Here is a 20,203-nt window from a genome sequence, read left to right on the forward strand (position 1 = left end):
AGCTCTGCGTCATTTGTTTTATGGGTTTGTGAGGTTGCAGTTTCATAACAGTTACACTGCTGTACAGTCATTGCCTACAATACTTACTATACTCTGTGTCGAGCCTACTTATCAGTATGTCTCTGAAGACAGGAGCCCTGAAGCCTCCCAGACAGTCACCTGCTACAGGCTGTGGTGTACATATTTGTTTGTGGCTATCAAAAGAGGCGTATGTTGGACAACACAAAGCAGTGCCACTATTGCTCTTGTTTGATCCTAGTAAGCTGCATGTCTTAAAAGCCTGCAACCGTCCAGAACTGCATTTTGCCTTTGTCAGTCACAGTTCAGTTCCAGAGAGGACCTGACCATGAAAATGAATGTTTAGACTGTGCAAACATGGAAAAAAAACAAACCCTTCCATATCAGTCTTATTTTACGTCAAATGACTTCTTCTTTTTTTATTTCTGTGACTCTGTTGAATAAAACTTGCCTTCGGATGTGTTCTACTTAAACCTTTGGTAAATATTGTAGCTACTGCAATTAAATACATGACAATAAACAAGATGTAATATGCTGCGTGTGTTTTGATGTTTCCATGCATGCATTACCAAAAAATTATTTAAATAAGAAACGAGGAATGGTGAATTTAATTTAGTATTTATGTAGTGTCTTGGGTTGACATGACACGTTAAGACAGAGTACAAAACATTTTATATGCATAATATCAGGATGCAATATGATTTATTAAGAATAACAGATTTGTGATAGTGACGTTTTTAACATTGTTGCTAAATTCAATCATGTTACTCTAATTTTAACTCATTCAGTATATAATTTTTGACTAAAGTAATTACAAATGTTTTTAGCTGTTAGGTTGCAAGGGTTTTATCTGTTGTCTGTTTAATAGTTAAAGTTTTTATATGAATAGTGAGCAAAGATTAGAAAATAAATGCTGAAATTCAGTGACCCAAATGACTCAAAAAATCGATTCACTTTGGTGAGTGACTCATTAAAACTCGATTCAGTAAAAAGAATCAAATTTACCATCACTAAGCTACACTGATCTACGGATATATCCCTAGTGAAACCTAAAGGCAGGGCGAGTTTAGCAAAATCAAAGCACCCCCAAAGATTTCTTACTTTTTTTGACAATATTTGCTGTTTGTGTGACACACTACTAAAAATATAAAAAAGTGTTATTGATGACTTATTTATGACGACGTTTTTGACGTGAAAACGCCTATTGCTCGTGTTCACACCGAACGCGATAGAGGCAGGCAGAGCGTCAGGCTTACATGTAAAGTCAATGGAAAGGCGCGCTGACCCGCGATTGCGGCTCACGCGAAAATTCGGAAGCAGATTTGCGTCGCGAAAACGTCAAAACATAATAACGCCTGAAACGCGCGTGAGTGTAGCGCGTTTCAGGCGTTTGACTCGCGAAAAAAAACACGCGCGTGAGTTTATGTGTTGCATTTTGTGCATACACGCGTTTCGCGTCCCCGGCTCGAGTTGGAAAAATCTGAACTCCAGCGTCAAATCGCGCCGCGACAACCAATCAGGAGCCTGGTGACGTGGCTGTTACCTAGTTCAAAGGGGCAGATCCAGCCAAAGCCCTTTATTCTTCAATAGAAGGAAGGCTAATCAATGCCGTAGCAAACAACCCGGAGCCGTACGACACCAGCTGCTTTCTGTACCGAGACAGGAATATAAAGGACCGAGCTTGGAGGAAGATATGTAAAGAGATCGGGCAACCTGGTAAGTTCATTCATTTTTCTCAAGTTTTCTCTAAAGTTTTCACTGACCCGGGGAAGCCGCACAAAAGCTAGCAAGCCACCGCTATTTTCCCACTGACATACAAATACCGTTCTGCTTTTAGGCATGTTGTCATTTAAGAATATATTTTATTGCCTCTTTTTTCTTAATTTTCATTTTCATACCGGACAGCATTGCATTCTGCAGCCTGATTGACAAATCTGCTCCGTGCCGTGTCTCCTGCGCTTGCCAAATTTATCATGTTTGGTTTTGATAACCATCACGTCCAATAGAAAAAACAGCACAAAAACACCCATAACTATGAGCCTCATTCGGAAATACACACCTGCACCGCGAGGGAAAAAGGCGCACGAAAGTGGCAGGCAGATGAAGACAAAACACGGCATAATAATACTTTTACGTTTTGCAATCTACAAAGGTTTGCACTTTGAGAATCAATTGTGAGAACTGTGACCAATGTTCGTGTGTGTGGAAAAAAGTGTATAAAGTGCGTGGCCAGGGGCTAGTTATTCTGAGAACCCCTGCTGCAATAAATGAGGGACCACTGTCTACTCTATGATTATTATATTCAACCTGTTAACATTTAATACTGTATTGATAGAACCAACTGATTCTGAAGCAGAGCATCCCCTGTTGCTTCTCCTGGCTCCCCAGTCCCTGAGCTCCTGCTGCTGCACCCACAGATATGTACAGCAAGCACCGATACCTTTTTAGTCGGTGGGATTGCCTGTGATGACCTTTACTAAATATCTACAACCAATCTGATTATATCCTGTTTTTAGTTTGTTTGTTTTTTTCAATGTTGAAATTAAAATCTAGTAGCAGCCTTCTCATTTCTTTGTGTTTTGTGCTGTTTTACAGGCCCACAGGGGAGGACGGCTCCGAGGCAGATGAGGGACGGGTCCCAGGACGGTCCATCGGTGGTGGAGCTGGAGCCACACCAGTCTCCAATGGAGCATTTCCTCCTCAGCCTGGTTCCTGCTCTGGAGAGCAGCTGGTCCTTTTTATTCCTGTCTCTCTGTAAATTCTTATATTTTATATATTTATGTTTAATGTATTTCTGTGTGAGAATTTTAATATTATTTCAAATAAATTTTTATAATGACTAATGTCTCAGTTCTACTACACAGCAAATGTTGGCACACGACTTGACACATGTAGAATTTATTTCATATTATACTAATGACAAAATATACTAATACAGTGGGATGTAGAAGTTTGGGCAACCTTGTTAATAGACATCATTTTCCTGTATAAATCGTTGGTTGTTACAATAAAAAAATGTCAGTTAAATATATCATACAGGAGACTCACACAGTGATATTTGAGAAGTGAAAAGAAGTTTACTGGATTTACAAAAAGTGTGCAATAATTATTTAAACAAAATCAAGCAGGTGCATAAATTTGGGCACCACAAAAAAGAAATGAAATGAATATTTAGTGTATATCAATGTGTGTGTCTCCTATATGATATATGGGGTGCCTTTGTCTGGACGTGCTTCCCATCCAGAGCTGCACAGCACAGAGGAAAGTTCCAGCGCTCCTGGAGTCCCTCTGTGATGGACCGCCAGTCTCCAGGTGAAGGCACAGCCATGAAGTCGTCCACTAGACAGTCCCAGATGGCCGTCGCTGCCTGGGGGTGATCTGACACACCGACTCTGTAACTGAACGCTTGGTGCTGAAGGAGTCCGCGGTGACAAGGAACCTGGACAAAATTGTTCAAAATCAGTATTATGTGTACTGCAGTTACAAAATACATTATTCAAATTCCAAAATACTTTTGTGATGTCAGATTTAATCACAAAACTTAAATCTTACATAAAACCTTTTGTAATTATAAGGATAATTACAAAATGTATATTAGATAATATCTAAAACAGTTGTGTTTTGTTTTAACTTTAACATATTATAATTTGATTGGTAGCAACTTTCACAACTACAGTGAGCCAATCACTCATAATTCCTAAACATGTCAATCAGGTAGGAATGAAGTGAGACATTAATAGAAATAAAGAGTTGTATGTTGACATGTAGCCCTTTCCTTGCTTAAATCATTAATATTTTTGAAAAATTAATCTGTGATAAAACAGCTTATCAAGATAGAACCATGTAACTAGAGATGAACCAAACTGTTCACAGTTTTATCTAACTCTGTTTTAATAAAGGCTGTGACCCCTGCTATAGAGTCTGACAGCTGCAGGGATTATATACAAATATTCAACTATCCCAGAATTAAACCAGGTCTAAATAAAAAGGAGTGAGTATCACTACAAAGGTTAACTCAGTGGTCCTAATGCTACAGTTTGATATCAGCAAACACCGAGGGCATTCACTGTTAGCATAGCACATCCATGTTAGCAGTGTATAAATGGATGGTTTAGCATATATTAGCACAGGTATCAATAAAGGACTACGTATTAAACACTTTTACTAACCTCAGGCAGACGGACAGGCGCTCTGCAGGTGGGATTGAGCGCCTGTAGTCGGTGTCTAGGCGGGCGATTCTGGGACCGACGCGGGACAGCAGGTCCTCAAACTGGCCGAGTGAATGACGGTGATAGCGCTGGAATCGGCCGTCATCCAGGCGCAGCTCCTGGAGCAAGTGGTGAAACTCACCAAACTGCTCACGCCTCTGGAGGACCTGATGGACCCAGGTACGGCAAGGATGTCCTTTACGCCGCTACTCTGCTCTCCACAGTAAATAGAGAAGGGAGACTCTCTCTTCAAGCGCTAGCTCGACAGCTGCCATCTTGCAAAGATACCGGTCTTGCAAAACTTCCTCCCACATCCCTCCCACATTTCCGGTTCACGCGGTTAAAATATGATATTTTGGGGCGCGATGGATTTTTCTTGGACACGCGTAGAGGTGCGAATGTGCACGCGTCAAGTTAGGGGCGTTTGGGGCTTTTTTCACGCGCCCATCGCGTTCGGTGTGAACACACCCTTAACAAGCAGCGGTGCTGCCATAGGCACCTCACCCGTGCCAAAGTGCTCACAGGCGGAGGATAGTCCTCCCCCAGCTGCGAGGTACCCACGGCAGCACCCGCTGCTTTTTGAGAGTAAAAGCGATACCCGCTTTCACGTCAAAAAGTCGTCATAAATAAGTCTCCAATAACACCAGAAAAAGTCGCCAGATTTGTCGCTAGTCGCTTTTTAGAAAAAAAAGTCGCTAAGGGGGTCTGAAAACTCGCTAAATATAGCGACAAAGTCGCTAAGTTGGCAACACTGCAGCAGACGTTCGCACCTATGCGTCCGAACTGCAAATGACTCGCGCATGAGCGAAGCCGCTGCTCCCGCACTGTCTGTAACCAGTCAGTTCTTCTTTTACTGTTATGCTGTTTTGTGGATCACAAGGTTTAAAGCTACTTATAAACACACACCCACACACACAAAGTAACTACACCAGAGTGCCAATTTCGGGTCACTTTTGCCGGTCCAAGCCCGGATAAAGGAGCAGGGTTGGAATTGTGACATTATAAAACAATAATTGCTAAAACAAATTTAATTTGTACTTCTAAATAAATTCTAAATGCATTTAGGACATTTTTTACTCACTTTATGTCTCTTCCACGCTGTTATTTCTCTCTCCAACAACGTAGGTTACAATTACATTTGCATGTCCAATTATGCCAATTAGGCGATGACGTAATTTATCGACTTTTAGTACAACCAATGGCGATTTTCCTTACTGAGGAGTTGGCAACACTGCTTTAGCGCCCTTTCTGCCATGGTGGCTGAGACACAGCGGAGCGGAGGTGGAAGTGCCTGGCTTAAAACAGGACATATTAGCTGCATATAACCTTCAGTTACTCTTTATATAGTTAGGTAGGAGTCAGACCATGTTTCTTTTTAGCTGAAAAACATTACACCCAGGTAACCTGCAGTGTTGAAAACGTGTTCTCCGACGATGTTTGCTACAATACAATTCGTCCTCGTGTAGTAAAATCAGCGACATTTGACCGTCCTGTTGCTCCCATTGAAATTTATATAGCTTATTTAAAATCTAAAACTTAAAATTGTCCGTAGGCTGCTGTTGTTGCCACTGTCCTGTTTGAAATGGAATGAGAGAAGCTGGTTATTTTGTCATATGTGCCGATATTAAACCCCGGAGCAACATTCAGGTAAAAGTGTAAGATCAAATGATCCGTCAATAAAGTATAATGTTGGATCAGTGTTTCAATATTTATATCTTTTATTAGATGTACATGTGGTTTGGTTATTTGCCTTTTGTTTGAAAGTACACTGAGAGAGGAGAGTGATCTTAATAGTTTTTTTTCATATCAATGTAATTTTTTCATCCAACTGAATACAATCTATTTGTGTATGATTGTCAGACCAAAGAGGGAGAGAGGAAAGAGGGGAACGTGAGGAGAAAGAACAAGGTCAGGAAGAACCAGGTAAGGAAACTGTTACAGGAAAAATGATTCTATGTTTCTTTACCTTCTTTTAAATGTACAAAGATGCCTTTTGTCTGCCCTCTCCCTATGGTTAGATTAGTTTAGAATTATCTTTTTAGACTTTCCCAGCAAACACATCTTGTTTCTGGGACATATTGTTTTAGATTGTTTTATCTTCCCTAGCTCTCTGCTGACGAGACTAGCACCATATATGGAGTTGTTTTATTTTATCTGTTTATTATTTGTTATCCTGTTCTCACTGTCTCTGTGCTCTGTGCCTATAAAAATTACCAAGCCACTGTGCATGGTGTGAGTTGTTCTTAGCAGCTCACCCGTGTACACGTTTGATAAAGAAAGTAACTTTGTCTCATTGTGTCTTTATTTCTCCTGGGTTTTTTACAGAGTTTTCCCCCAACAGAAACAGAGAGGGAATAGTGACAGGCAAAACAGAAACTGTAAACTGCTTGAGAGAGTTGACCACCAAAATTGATTTGCCAATCTCAAGGTGAGGCGACATAGGTTAAAATAAAAGAAAAAAAAAATCTGCAGAGCCATAGTAGTATCTGCAGTAAAGATCTTTTCATACATTGTATACATTGTACCATAGGCAAAGTTGCCTCCATTTTTATAATTATTTTTTATCAATATTTTGTTCATTTCAAGGACTCTATTTTTGGAGTGAATTTTTATGTATCTATTGTATTATACATACATATTAAAAGTGAATCTCTGTCCAAAATATGCACTCGGTTTACTTCTTACTCACTATGATCATCATTCATCATTTTCCAGTAATTAAGGTTACGATGTGTTTTTTTTTAAAATTCCAATCCATTCTTCTTTTGCAGCATTTAAATAACCTTTAGCAGATTTGATGGTTTTGTTACAGACTTTAAAAAAAGTGTTTTGCTTTTCTTTCACAAATGTGGGGAATGTACAAAACAATGATGTCATGTTTTGTGACGAGGACCCAGACAGAGAGAGACTTTAATTTAAGAATCTTATGATTTAATAAAGAAATCTGCAGACTTGCACAGAGATGGTAAAATGATGATGACTGATAACGGAGATGAAGACAACAGATGACGAGGACAGGGAGGAACAGGGGTTTAAATGCACCAAGGAGACAGTCAGAGGGAACTCAGGACAACTGGAGACATTTAAGGATGCAGGGACTCACAGAGACAGGGAAGAAGTCTCGCTGTGACGAGTTAAGTTTATCTTGCCTGGCTGGCCAGCTCTCTGGGTGCTCCTGCTAAAGGTTTACCGGATAGATCATCGGACAGAGAAGCAACTGATGTAACAGTTAGTGTAATATAAATGCAGGAGAATATTTTTTTTAAAAATAAAATAAAATTACAAATTATGTTTATTGTGTTTAATTTAAGGAGATAGTGATTTGACCCTTACACATTGAATGTCAGTCCTCTAACCTGGATATACAGGACTGGCAAAATAGTGTTCATTCTTTAGGTTTTCTGGGATCTGGTCATTCTAGTGCTATCTAGCTAGAGTAATTGATTAAAAACAACACAATTGGAATGATATGATACATTAAATTATGAATAATGTCACAGAATAATAAATATAGCCTGAAGGTTGCATGGATAAAAGTGCGCATTAACTCCCGCCCTCCAACATCGCGAGAAATAGTGTTCTCGCGATATCTTTCATTGAAAATATGCAATTCTCGCGAGCGTTGACGTGTGCGGGCCTCTCCGAGAAGGTGTGCTTCATGGCAGTTACGGACACTGCGGTAAATAATTTCCTTGATAAAGAGGCACATTAACAGATTTCAGCTGTAGCGGTCGCTACGTAAGTAAAATGCGATGTATCTTAGTATTTAGGTGCACCGTGTGTTCTTTAAATTTGACGGCGTATCCTTGTGGAGAACGTGCAGATTAATTCACGCGCCATAGCAATGAATGCCTAGCATTAGCTAATATCAGCTAGCAGCAAAGATAACGCTATCTGAATAGAGACCAGGCCTTGCTAATCAATGCGGAGCTTCTTGTACTGATTGTGCCGTTGTAAGGTCATCCAAGTGCAACAAAGAGGTTGCAGTTAAGATTTATATATTCCTCAGTTAAAAAAGTTCTTAGGGAAAGGTTGAACTTTAGCCCACTTACTACTACTTCACTCAGCTAACGTATACACAACGCGAGGCTAGCGTTCATGCGCATTACCCTGGCTCACTAAAGATCTGATCAAAGACGGCTGCTTATAGATGGAGTTCATTGTAAAATGATGCTAGCGCCCTGCTTTTGTTATTGTTAGTCTGAAGACGTTTTTTATTTCCCCTAGAAATTGTTGACTTGTTAAAGCTTCCCCATCAGTGCTCATCCCCTTGGGGGCTTTTCCGCCTCAGTCTGGTGGACCCAGCGATTAGCGGGTTGCGTAGGTAAGGAGCCCATCCAGTCCCGCCTGCTTTAAAAAAAAATCCGGGTGTATGTCCTTTAAATGTTGACCCATTTAGCGATATCCTGTTCATTTTGAGATGATGTAATTTCTCATTGAAATTAAGTGCGAATGAACAGTGTGCACGTGCAGGGGTTTACGCTCTTGTTTCTCAGTGTTTTGTTTAAAGTGCTCTGTTCTCTCGACTGCAGGGTGGTGAAGCTCTGACGATGGAGAATGGACAGGGCACGGGCTCCAAGCTTGGCCTGCCGCCTCTCACCCCAGAGCAGCAGGAGGCACTTCAGAGGGTAAGACGTTAAACTATCTGCTAGTGATCATGTTATAAACAAATGTCCGATGTAGGGGTGGGCGCTAGAGCCTCAAAATTAAATCACAATTTTTTGCAGTACTGGTTCTTATGATGAAAGAAACAAAAGCTGTGTATTTTTCATTCTTCTTTTCCAATGAAGCTGCAGTCACTGATGACACACTTCCTCATTTGAAGCGTGAATCTATTGAAACAAGGTGCCAGTGGCAGCATTATAGTGCAACAGTAATGACACAGCATAAGTCAAATGTAAGCACAAAAGTAGAAAATAAAATAACTGCTGAACTCCATATTTTAACAATAACTAAAGGAACTTAATCTTGTAACTCATCAGGAGCTGCACAATATTGGCACATAATAAAAGTGAAAAATATTTTCTGTCTGGGGTGTATCTTTGGTCGAGCTTTTTAACCAGCTGTTTAAAGCTATCCTTTTCCGCAATGGAACTGCATCAGTAATTTCCATTTTTCAATTTCCATATTCACAAGGGGTCAAACAGCAGATAGTGCTGCATGTTTGATTTGTCAGATTGTTACATTGCGAGGCGCATAAATGAATGACATTTGTACAGCAATCATATTGCGATATGACACTCTTTTTTTCTTTTTTTTCTTTTTTTAAATATTGTGGAAAATTTTAAACCCGTGTTATCCCAGATCATATACTATGGAAAAGGCCTAGTCCAATGTTGTTTTTCCTTTTCCACTACTCGCCCCCTGAACTAGATTTACTGGCCCTTTAAATATATTTTTACAGGCACAAAAGGAAACAAAACCTCATCTGCAAAGTAATCAATCACTTCAGCTTTTAAATAGTTCATTACACCCCCTAGACTCATTGCTGCATGGTGCCGTCGCTGCGACATAGAGATGAGGTCGCTGCTGTCAGCTTGCATCAGAGTTTTATTTTCATCTTGTTCTTAATTCATCATCTTTATCACTTTGTCAAATAAAAGTTAGTGGACGGGAGTAGCAGAAAATACTATAATTAATTTTTAACTTAATTCTTTACTGCTGTTGTGTTATCATTTTTATTGAGGAAGAACACGTCATTCTTGGCCTTAATCTTCTAATGTTTAACAGCCTCTTTACTTCTGTAATGTTTCTTTTCATGTGAAACTTGCCATAAACCAGTTATTAAACCAAACCAGTAACTTGCAGTTAGCAACAGGTAATGTGCTATTAATTTGAAATTTATTAACACTGGTTATGAAAATTTTAGATTTTTGTTTTTAAAGTTACCTCAACTATACCACATTAAGCACAGGGATATGTCTACTTGCAATACTTTTATTTCTTTTATGTCACATAAAACCCAACTTTCATAACTTTTAGTAGGAGATTAGAAGCCCCTTTCAGATGTTGAATGCGTTACCATGTGGGCTTCATCTGTCTGTTAACATGACTGAATTCAGACAGTGCTACAAACTTTATGGGACAAACCACAATACACCAAAAGACCTGTAATGAATTAGGTTTTAGTTTAATGACTCAAGTCAGATCCTGTTGGTTCTTAAAGGAATGTCAGTCTTCTTCTTTTGGCTAATTTTAAATAAGATATTAATGAAGTTACAGCTGTTGTTCTTCATGGTTAAACATGTGCCAATCTACCTGAAATCTTAAGGCACATCAGATAGGAGCCATTGATTTTGCTGCGGTTTCAAGATCAAGCAGTATGCAGTCAGACTTTAAGTGATACACCTGTTATTGGCTCTCTTTTACTAAGGGTTCCTGTAGTTACTTATAGGAAATAGTGGCTGTAATGTAAAGGTGTGTCTGAAAGAGCTACAGATGGCCGATACCAAAGTGTTTAATGTGCTTTTTAACTGTATGCATATTAATATCCAAGACTGAAAGTAGAAAAAGTAGCTTTTATGTGGGTGGATGAAACTATTACATCCCCGTATTTAAAATGATTTATCCCCAAATCTGACTAAAATTTGCAAAAAGAAGTTTCTAGAAGTCAAATATGCCAATGAACAATGAAACATCAAGAACAACCAGACTTTCCAGCATTTCAAGTATTTATCTTAACTGCACCATCTGCAAATATCTCCCAAAACCTGCAGTTATTCAACTGTTTCTAAACTGCAAATAATTAGTTTATTATTATATGGGAAATCCTGTTTTGTTTTGGGGTTTTTTGTTTTTTCCTCTTATTATACTTTTTAAAAATGTAGGATTAAATGAAAGTTTGGATTTTAGCCTAGTTTTTGCATGCCGTGTCACATAGATGAACTGATCTTTTATTCATCTGTGGAATTTACATGTAATTTCGCTTCTCCTCTCCCAGGCTAAGAAGTATGCCATGGAGCAAAGTATTAAGAGTGTGTTGGTGAAGCAGACCATCGCCCATCAGCAGCAACAGCTCACCAACCTCCAGGTGAGATGTGTGAAACTATCTGGTAATGTGCCAAACAAAATCTTTGTTGTGCATGTGTCACCTGTGAGTCTTGACTGTAGACAGAATATCATAGTCTTTTCTCGCACTGGTAATTCAGCCATCTCTACTGTCACAAGTCGGTTTGGGCTTAGCTCTTTGGGAAGTCTTGCCTTTCTTCTACCACGTGCTGTGAAAAAGAACGCATGTGTAGACCTTTTGCCCTTTGCTTTTGCCTTTTGTTCTCTTTCAGATGGAGACGATCATCATGAAGGCTTTGGTTATCATGTTAAATGCTTTGCACTTTTAAAGGGAACTTGCTTGTATTTGTTTATTGCTGTGTGGTGAGCTATAATTTAGCTAAAGGAGGTAAATCCTCTCTGTATATTGTTTAGAGGGAGGGTCTGATTATAGTGTAAGCCTTACTGCTTTTGTCTATTTAGCAAAGCAATGACCTTTTAAAAAAAAAAAGAAAGAAAGAAAAGCAAAGCTAAGGGATATCTAACCTACTTTTCAGCACTTTTTTCATCTTTACTGTCTTTCAGATGGCAGCAGTGACAATGGGCTTTGGAGATCCTCTCTCACCTTTACAATCGGTCAATAGATTATTAAATTTTTTTTTTTCTGTGCGCATTCCCAATGGAAAGGACTGTTACCCTTCTTTTACTGTTGCAATAGCAACAGTCCCTGCCTTTTTTCCTAACCAAAGAATGCATATTTTATAAGAAAACATGGCTTTCAACACCTAACGTACCTGCGACTTTACTGCAATCTCTTCTGAGATGACTGACTGTTGTTAATTGTCGAAGCGCTTCCTTTGCTTTCTTGCGTTGCAGTGGGATATTTTGTTTGTGTATTTTTTATTATTTTTTTAAAAGAAGAAGATAGAAAAAAGGCTGTTTAAAACACTTTAAATGGCTTTTATAGGACTTTATTGGAGGTTTGTAAATGTGAGAAAAGTCACGTCTTTTTGAAAAATATGCATTTGCTCATTTTACAAAACAAAAAAAGCAAAGCTCTTGGCATGGGACAAAAGAGGGATAGCAATCCCTTTAATGGACCAAAATGAGAGAAATTGTGGGACAGGGCTATTTTTTGGCCATCTCAAAGTCAAGCTCTTTTTTTCTGTTAAATGAACAAGTCATCTTCCCTCGATGTTATACTTTACGAACTTATTTTTGTTGGTGACACAGTGAAAGTTAAGAGAAGCAGTAAAGGCGTCAGTAAAACAGAGCAGCTTTCAGGGATTAAAGCGCCCCTCACCTTAGACTTGAGAAGAAAGTTTCAAATGCTTTCATCAAGACTTTGTATGGATTTCGTTTGAACTCCACGATTACTTTTGTTACCTTACTTGCATCCCCGGACTACAGGTCAGTTACTGAAGCCAAAATTTTTGTGAGGGCTGTGCATGTCAATCACATCAATGTGTTTTCCTCCATATGTCTGTTCAGTAGTAACAGAATAGAGGACATACTGTAATCGCCTCTGATGACATCAGTGTTTTTTTGTTTTTGTTTTCTTTTTATAAATGTTAATATTTTTCCCACAAAGTTCTGTCCATTGCAGTATCCCATTATTACCCTATTTACCTGTCCAGACCCCCCTTTACTTGGAATTGGCCTCTAACAATTTTGGGGAAAGCAAGCACAGTAGAAAATACACATATATTCTTTCTGTGTGTGTGTATGTGTGTTTGTTTCTCCTCCTTTCTTTTACTCTCTAATGCTTATTATGTCTTGTTTCCCTTGGTTGGTAGGTGGCAGCTCAGAGGCAGCGCGCTCTAGCGATCATGTGTCGGGTGTATGTGGGCTCCATATACTATGAGCTTGGTGAGGACACCATCAGACAGGCTTTTGCCCCGTTTGGTCCAATCAAGAGCATTGACATGTCTTGGGATTCGGTTACAATGAAACACAAGGTCAGTGCTGAACTTTGACTTGAGACGTGGCGTAGATTGCAAAGAAAGTGTGTGCAGGTTATTCTTGACCTTTGTCTGACAATGCAGGGATTTGCCTTTGTGGAGTATGATGTACCAGAGGCTGCTCAGCTGGCCCTGGAGCAGATGAACTCAGTCATGCTGGGAGGACGAAACATTAAGGTATGTTGGTGTGGAGAAAAACATCTTTTAAGTGCTTAAGATCATGTGGACAGAGTTTGAATAGTTGGATACACCTGGGCAGGATTTCTGTCATAAAAGCTGTTAAGATCCAGTAGCTATACAGCAGTATCATTATGAATATTTTAAAACATTCAGAAAGCAAGACAAGAAATACTGCTCCTCTTATCGATACACATGGTTATCCATATCCAGACTTTTATTTTATTTTAATGCATATATATGTTGCAGTTAAGCAAAAAAAACTTGCAGGGAAAGAAGGGTGTTTGGCTTTACTGTTAGCTTCCTTTATGAAGAACAGGTCTGGAACAGACCAATGTCTGATTGTATTGTTGCAACCCTAGTTATAAGTGAACAGGTAAAAGTGTATCGAGACTCAACATTTCCATGTGTTTATTTTATTTTTTTATTCTTTCATAACTTCATAGTTTTTTCCCAAGCTGTTTTTAGGACTGATGGCCCGCCGGTCGGGTAATACACTGGTGGGAACCCTACTGGTATTTAGATTACTTCCTGCCATTAGGAATATGAAGTCCTGATATGCAAAATTGCTTAAATGTATAATCTCAGTCACTTTATTTAAGTGAAAACACTAATTTGTGATTGTGCTTGTGTTTTTGTTAATTTTCAGGTGCGTGTTGTATGAATGAAGATGCGTGTGTAGTTTTTTTGTTTGTTTGTTTTTTTGTGTGTGTCAGTGCGCAAGTGTGTGTTGGCCTTCCATGATGCCATCAAGGCTTGTGTTAGTGACCAAGTGACCAGTGGGATGCCTAGCAGCAAATAACATCGCTCTGTGCCCATGGACTGCTGATGATGGGTTGCGTCTGGTTGGTGTTACTTGGCCGCCCCATCTGTAGTACAGATCCTAGTCTCCCTCAGACGCTCGTCTTACTCGGGGAGCTCAGTTCTTTTGCAAAGGAGAGTCTGTGCAGCGCTAGCACCAAATATTCAATGCGTTCCTTTAGCCACTAGTTCAGACTGCAGAAATGTTGTGTTTTTAATACAAAGTGTAGTTTCTCTATAATAGTATTACAGCTATTTACAGGACCGGATTTGCATTGTAAATGAGTTGATATTTGACACCCTTATAGTCAGGTTCTTTTTAATTATTGATCCTCAGCTAGTAGATGTCTTTTTGTAATATCTGGCTTTTAAAGAAAGAAAGAAAGGGAGAGAGAGAGAGTTAAGTTTGATTTGGTTATTCTTTTGTCTAATGATTAATGTAATCAGTATTTTATCCTTGAAATTTTCTCCTGTTGGGAAAATGCTATAGTGTTTTGTAATTTAAAAAAACACTTATTAGAGGAGACGAGTGGCTTTGACTGAGCTTGGTGGCTGGTGAAAGTAAGCCTTGCAGGGACATAGAGCTTTGTGGTAGGTGCGTTCTCAGGTAATGCAGTAAAGGCTTTACTCAGTAGCCCTGGTGGTTTGATCTGTGCTATAGGTTGGGCGGCCAAGTAACATCGGTCAGGCGCAACCCATCATCGACCAGCTGGCAGAAGAGGCGCGTGCTTATAACAGGATCTACGTGGCGTCCGTCCACCCTGATCTGTCAGATGACGACATCAAGAGTGTGTTTGAGGCCTTTGGAAGGATCAAGTCATGCACGTTAGCCAGAGACCCCACCACAGGGCGACACAGAGGCTTTGGCTTCATTGGTGAGCTTGGGGGGGTGTCGCATTCTCTCGTACCTTCGTGTTGCTATAAATCTGCTACTAACTGCGGTTTTTATTTCCTTTACAGAGTATGAAAAGCCTCAGTCAGCCCTGGACGCCGTGTCTTCTATGAACCTGTTTGACCTGGGTGGTCAGTACCTGCGGGTGGGCAAAGCAGTAACGCCTCCCATGCCCTTACTGACCCCCACGACCCCAGGTGGTTTGCCACCTGCTGCAGCTGTGGCTGCAGCGGCAGCCACTGCTAAAATAACAGCCCAGGCAAGTATGAATCCCTTCCAAAGGGATTTAATGGCCTTCCAGGTAAATATGACACAGAACTAGCTAGCTATGACACCAGTACAGATAACATTAGCATTTGTACTTAGAGAAGGCCACTTTGTTGTCAGTTTATTATTGGTATTATTAAAAATTAAAAATGTAACCTTATTTTAATGCAGTTTGACGTCTTCAAAACTCAAACAGAACCTATAAACACGGTGAAAGACTCATTTGTTTTTATATGCTGTATATATGTTAACCTGAGTGGTAAAAGTTCCTCACCTTTACTGATTAGCAAAGCTCTTCCTTGTATAATGTCATAATTTTAAAAGTTTAGCATCACTGCTTAGATATTTTTGACTTGCTAAGAATACTTAATTACTTTTTAACCTCGATTCTCATTGAAGAGAGGCAATGTTGAGTTGATTGTTTGCCATGTTGTGTGATTGTTGACTGTGCTGCCTTGTGTTGTGTTCTGTGTGTTTCCTTTGCCTAATGTCTTCGGCCCCCCCTCTTTTAAGGAGGCTGTAGCTGGCGCGTCAGTCTTAGGAGCGTTAACTGCACCTCAACTTCTCAGTCAGCAAATGGGAATACCTCAGGCTGTTATGGCTGCCCAGGCACCAGGGGTCATCACAGGTATGCACCAAGACATGAGCAAGTCCTCTTTTTGTGCTAAAGAAATGGTTTTAATTTAACTTAGTTGTGCTGTTAAAAACATACAGCTTTAAAGACAGTGAACACACTGTTAGTTTGAACACTTTTAACTGCATGGCATCTGGAAAATGAGAAAATCAGAAGTGGCTGTAAACTTGCTTTCCTGTGAGAGTTATCTTAGTGACTTCATGTCTCACCTACACTTGAACTTCAAGTGACCCAGTGGCATCAGCCTTGTTTATTTGTGCCGTTGTAATATTTTTAGTCATGACAGTATTTCCTGCCATGAATTTATTAATCTGTTTCTCCTATAACTTTTTATACTTTACAGGAATTGGCTCATTGGTGTAATATGGATAATGGAAAATTGTGTGAGGTTGTTTGTGACCTCCTAATTGGGCATTTTAAGTATTTTGAGCTCTGAACTTTTCCGCATAAAATATTTTAAAACAGATGGATGAAAGGGTGAAACGGCTATAATAATTCATAGGGTTTTTGTTTTCTTTAACAGATGATCTAATACATTTCATAATACAAATAAGACCCTAATTTAAACAGGAAGTATTCCTGTATAAATGACTCTGTTACAGCAGTCACAAAAATAAGGGGTTGAAGCTCCTTCAATCAAGTGGACTAAAGGAGAACGGCGCGTTAAATTTTCAAATGATGGATTTTGTGTAGTGATGTCAGCATTAATCTCATTAAAATGATGTTAACACCATAACCGCATTAACGCAGCAAATCTCCGTTAGCGGGTTAGCGTCAACGTGTTAGCGCGGTTAGCTCATTGACGCCGTCCAGCCCCACGCACGGGGTGATCTGCCCTAACTCGCTTACTGAAATTTATGGCATTAACTTCATTTTAACGAGATTAACGCCGACAGCACTAATTTTGTGGTAGAAATTTCAATAAATGAACCACATTTTCATTAGTCAAATTCAATTAGTCTGACATCTACCCTGGTGACTTGGTACTGTGTGTAATTTTTTGTTTGTGAGTTTTTCTGGTTGATATTTTTGACGTTGAGTTGATGTTATAGATGATGGGATTGTCTTATCCAGGACTAATAGTTGTACTGTGGACCTGCCCATTGTCACTGACTGTGTCTGCCTTCCCTGGAAAGGTGTGACTCCAGTGCGTCCTACCATACCAATGGTTCCCCAGGTCGGTCTTGTGAACCCCGTGCTCGCGTCACCGCCAGTGCTGTCTAATCAGGCTGGTGGCTCCAACCAACAAGAGAAGAAAGAGGAGAAAGAAGAGACGCTTCAGGATGGTACAGGGCAGGAGATGCTGAGTGATCAGGAGCACATGAGCATCTCAGGCAGCAGTGCGAGACACATGGTGATGCAGAAACTGCTTCGAAAATCAGAGGTGATTTAATTTTTTTAATCTAGGAACACTTATTTACTTCCTTATCATCACTTGTGTTTACTTTATTCCTGTCCTTCTACTCTGCAGTCCACAGTGATGGTGCTTCGAAATATGGTCGGACCAGAGGACATTGATGATGACCTGGAGGGCGAGGTGACGGAAGAGTGCGGGAAGTTCGGCTCCGTGAACAGAGTCATCATATACCAGGAAAAGCAAGGAGAAGAGGAGGATGCAGATATCATTGTCAAAATCTTTGTAGAGTTTTCCATGGCCTCTGAGATGAACAAAGCTATCCAGGCACTCAACGACCGCTGGTTCGGGGGTCGCAAAGTTGTCGCCGAAGTGTATGACCAAGACCGTTTCAACAGCAGTGACCTCTCTGCATAAAGTGTCGGAAATGGCTCACCAGCACCCATCTCCCATAACTGTCGCCCCAAACCCATCTCAGCCACAGTCACTGCAGCTAAAGATGCGGGCCTCTGAAACCTATTATGGTCTCCTCTTTGTTTTTGTTTTTTTGTTTTTTAAAATTGCTCTTGATATTAATGTTAAAAGCTCCATTTGGGAGATTCATTAAGATATTTCTGTGTCAGATTTTGTTTTTCTTTTTTTTTTTCTTTATTTTTGCTTTGTGATCTGTGAAGACTCCCTTTTGGTGCAAGTTTTGAATTTTTGTAATCCAATCTGGTAAAAGTTTAAAAGAAAAAATTAGTTTTTGTTTTCTTGCTTTTAGTCCCTTTTATTTTCTTTCCTGAAATTGCCGAACATGTAAAACACTTTTTCTTTGTACAATAAAGGTTATTGTTTGTCCACAAAAAGTGTGGCGTTTATAATCTTGTAGCAGCGTAACTCTTCAATTTATTTAGATGTATGAATAATTTCTTATTCAGTTGCTCATTAAGCCATTAAGTACAAAAAGGCAGCTACAACTGCTGGTCTAAACGAAGCAAGATTACTTATGTAATTATGTAATTATATATTAATTATTAGCAAGATACATTATGTCAGCTAAGTCAAGTTCAAAGCTGGAAGGTGCCTTTGTTTTCAAGGGCTCGATCACTATGGTAACCCATGCTGACCATATAACCTGGTTCAGAGTAGGTTATGTTCAGATTTGGGTCTAAAATTTGATTCAAATGCCACATTTACATTAATTTTATTTACAATACACTAAAAGTAATGTGTAGGGTTTTTGTTTTTTTTTTGTTTTTTATTTGGGGGTTCTGTCAAGCTAGCTAAGCTTTAGCTGGATTGACTTTTTTCCCCATTCATATTATGTTTTGAGCCACATGCTGCCTAAACTGATCTCGATAAAACCACTGCACAAGATATTTTCTGCTCTCTTTAGTATAAAGAAGTATTCATAGTCAGGCCTACATCAGTAAAAAGCCATATAAATATGTGCAGAGATTTTGCAAGTAAGCAAAAACTATTTAAAATTTTAAGATTCAAAAACCTTTTCTAGGTCTAGAAATACTTTTAACTCTACTAGACTTTTTCACTCGTGTAGTGAGACTGGCATCTGTGCAAAAGGAATAACATTTTATATTTATTTATTGAATTTTAAACTGGAGTAGTTAGTGACTTTGTGCAATTTTCTCCCATTGAAAAACCATCCAGTGGGCTGAACTGAACTTTGGCAGGCTGGTTGTGGCCCCTGGTGGCATCGTGGGCCTACAATAGTGGTTGGTTTTCAGACCTGAAACACACAGGATCAGAGAGTAGTAAAATCTTTTTGGTGTTTTCAGGAAAGAGTGTGTGATTTCACATGATGCCATGGTTAAATTGTTTGGGGATAGAAATAAGACTCATTGGTTGTAAAATTGCGCAATATTAACATTTTATTGCTCAGAATTGCCCTCAGGCAGCCCCATGTCCAGTAAACGTTTCATGAATGAGGGCGTGGAAGTCACTGCCAGGCATCAGTTTAAGGTTAGGCTTCCTTTTCTAACACATAGTTTCAAGAGCACATGATGGAAAACGGAAGCAAGATTATTAGCTTTAGAAATCTTGTGTATAAAGGTGTGCAGAAGTCTTTCATTATGACAGCGATAAGTGGTTTGGACAAAAGGTTTTGAGCATGAAGTGAAAAAAAGGGGGTCTTTAAAGATTACTTCTTTGGTTATTGAAACTGTACATATCTACATCTGCGTGATAGTCAAATGATATCTTGATAGGTAGTCCTCAATCTAAATCACTATGCAGATATATTTCAAGTCTTTTTCTTCTTCTTTCAGCTGTTTCCTTTAGAGTCACCAAAGCAGGTATTGTCAGTTCTGCGATATGTACAGAACAAACACAGGATCAAAATATGATCTAGTTGTACTGTGTGCAACTAGAAAGAATTAATAATAAAATAAAATAGAAAGCTGTAACAATATGACATAAAACACAGTGGGATGCAAAAGTTTGGGCAACCTTGTTAATAGTCATTTTCCTGTATAAATCGTTGGTTGTTACAATAAAAAATGTCAGTTAAATATATCATATAGGAGACACACACAGTGATATTTGAGAAGTGAAATTAAGTTTATTGGATTTACAGAAAGTGTGCAATAATTGTTTAAACAAAATCAGGCAGGTTCATAAATTTGGGCACTGCTGTCATTTTATTGATTCCAAAACCTTTAGAACTAATTATTGGAACTCAAATTGGCTTGGTAAGCTCAGTGACCCCTGACCTACATACACAGGTCAATCCAATAATGAGAAAGAGTATTTAAGGGGGTCAATTGTAAGTTTACCTCCTCTTTTAATTTTCTCTGAAGAGTAGCAACATGGGGGTCTCAAAGCAACTCTCAAATGACCTGAAGACAAAGATTGTTCACCATCATGGTTCAGGGGAAGGATACAGGAAGCAGTCTCAGAGATTTA

At 39.3% G+C, this 20,203-nt stretch overlaps 1 protein-coding gene and 2 long non-coding RNA genes across 23 annotated transcripts; 2 read left to right on the forward strand and 1 right to left on the reverse strand.

The window, feature by feature from the left end:
* Positions 1 to 1,592: 1,592 nt before the first annotated feature.
* Positions 1,593 to 3,293, forward strand: LOC145431131 (uncharacterized). Its single transcript, XR_013911477.1, has 2 exons — positions 1,593 to 1,734; positions 2,614 to 3,293. It is a non-coding gene; the product is annotated as an uncharacterized LOC145431131 (long non-coding RNA).
* On the reverse strand, positions 2,901 to 5,019 carry LOC145431130 (uncharacterized). Its single transcript, XR_013911476.1, has 2 exons — positions 4,188 to 5,019; positions 2,901 to 3,457 (listed from the first exon to the last, which is right to left on the reverse strand). It is a non-coding gene; the product is annotated as an uncharacterized LOC145431130 (long non-coding RNA).
* A 440-nt stretch (positions 5,020 to 5,459) lies between these two features.
* On the forward strand, positions 5,460 to 18,147 carry LOC113029199 (poly(U)-binding-splicing factor PUF60). Of its 21 annotated transcripts, XM_080306558.1 has the most exons (13): positions 5,485 to 5,577; positions 5,779 to 5,873; positions 6,087 to 6,149; positions 8,759 to 8,854; positions 11,167 to 11,256; positions 11,799 to 11,849; positions 13,010 to 13,171; positions 13,259 to 13,351; positions 14,814 to 15,027; positions 15,113 to 15,345; positions 15,825 to 15,939; positions 17,082 to 17,329; positions 17,417 to 18,147. In XM_080306558.1, exons 2-13 carry the CDS (start codon positions 5,814 to 5,816, stop codon positions 17,714 to 17,716), a joined length of 1,725 nt encoding a protein of 574 aa, XP_080162684.1. In that variant the 5' UTR covers positions 5,485 to 5,577; positions 5,779 to 5,813; the 3' UTR covers positions 17,717 to 18,147. The 21 variants fall into 21 exon arrangements, with proteins under 21 accessions (XP_080162683.1, XP_080162685.1, XP_080162686.1 ...); XM_080306557.1 differs by having other exon boundaries at positions 5,460 to 5,873; XM_080306559.1 differs by having other exon boundaries at positions 5,460 to 5,873; positions 15,113 to 15,303.
* Positions 18,148 to 20,203: the final 2,056 nt, after the last annotated feature.

Source organism: Astatotilapia calliptera, chromosome 9 (genome assembly GCF_964374335.1).
Source record: "Astatotilapia calliptera chromosome 9, fAstCal68.1, whole genome shotgun sequence".
In the NCBI taxonomy this organism is placed as follows: domain Eukaryota; kingdom Metazoa; phylum Chordata; class Actinopteri; order Cichliformes; family Cichlidae; genus Astatotilapia; species Astatotilapia calliptera.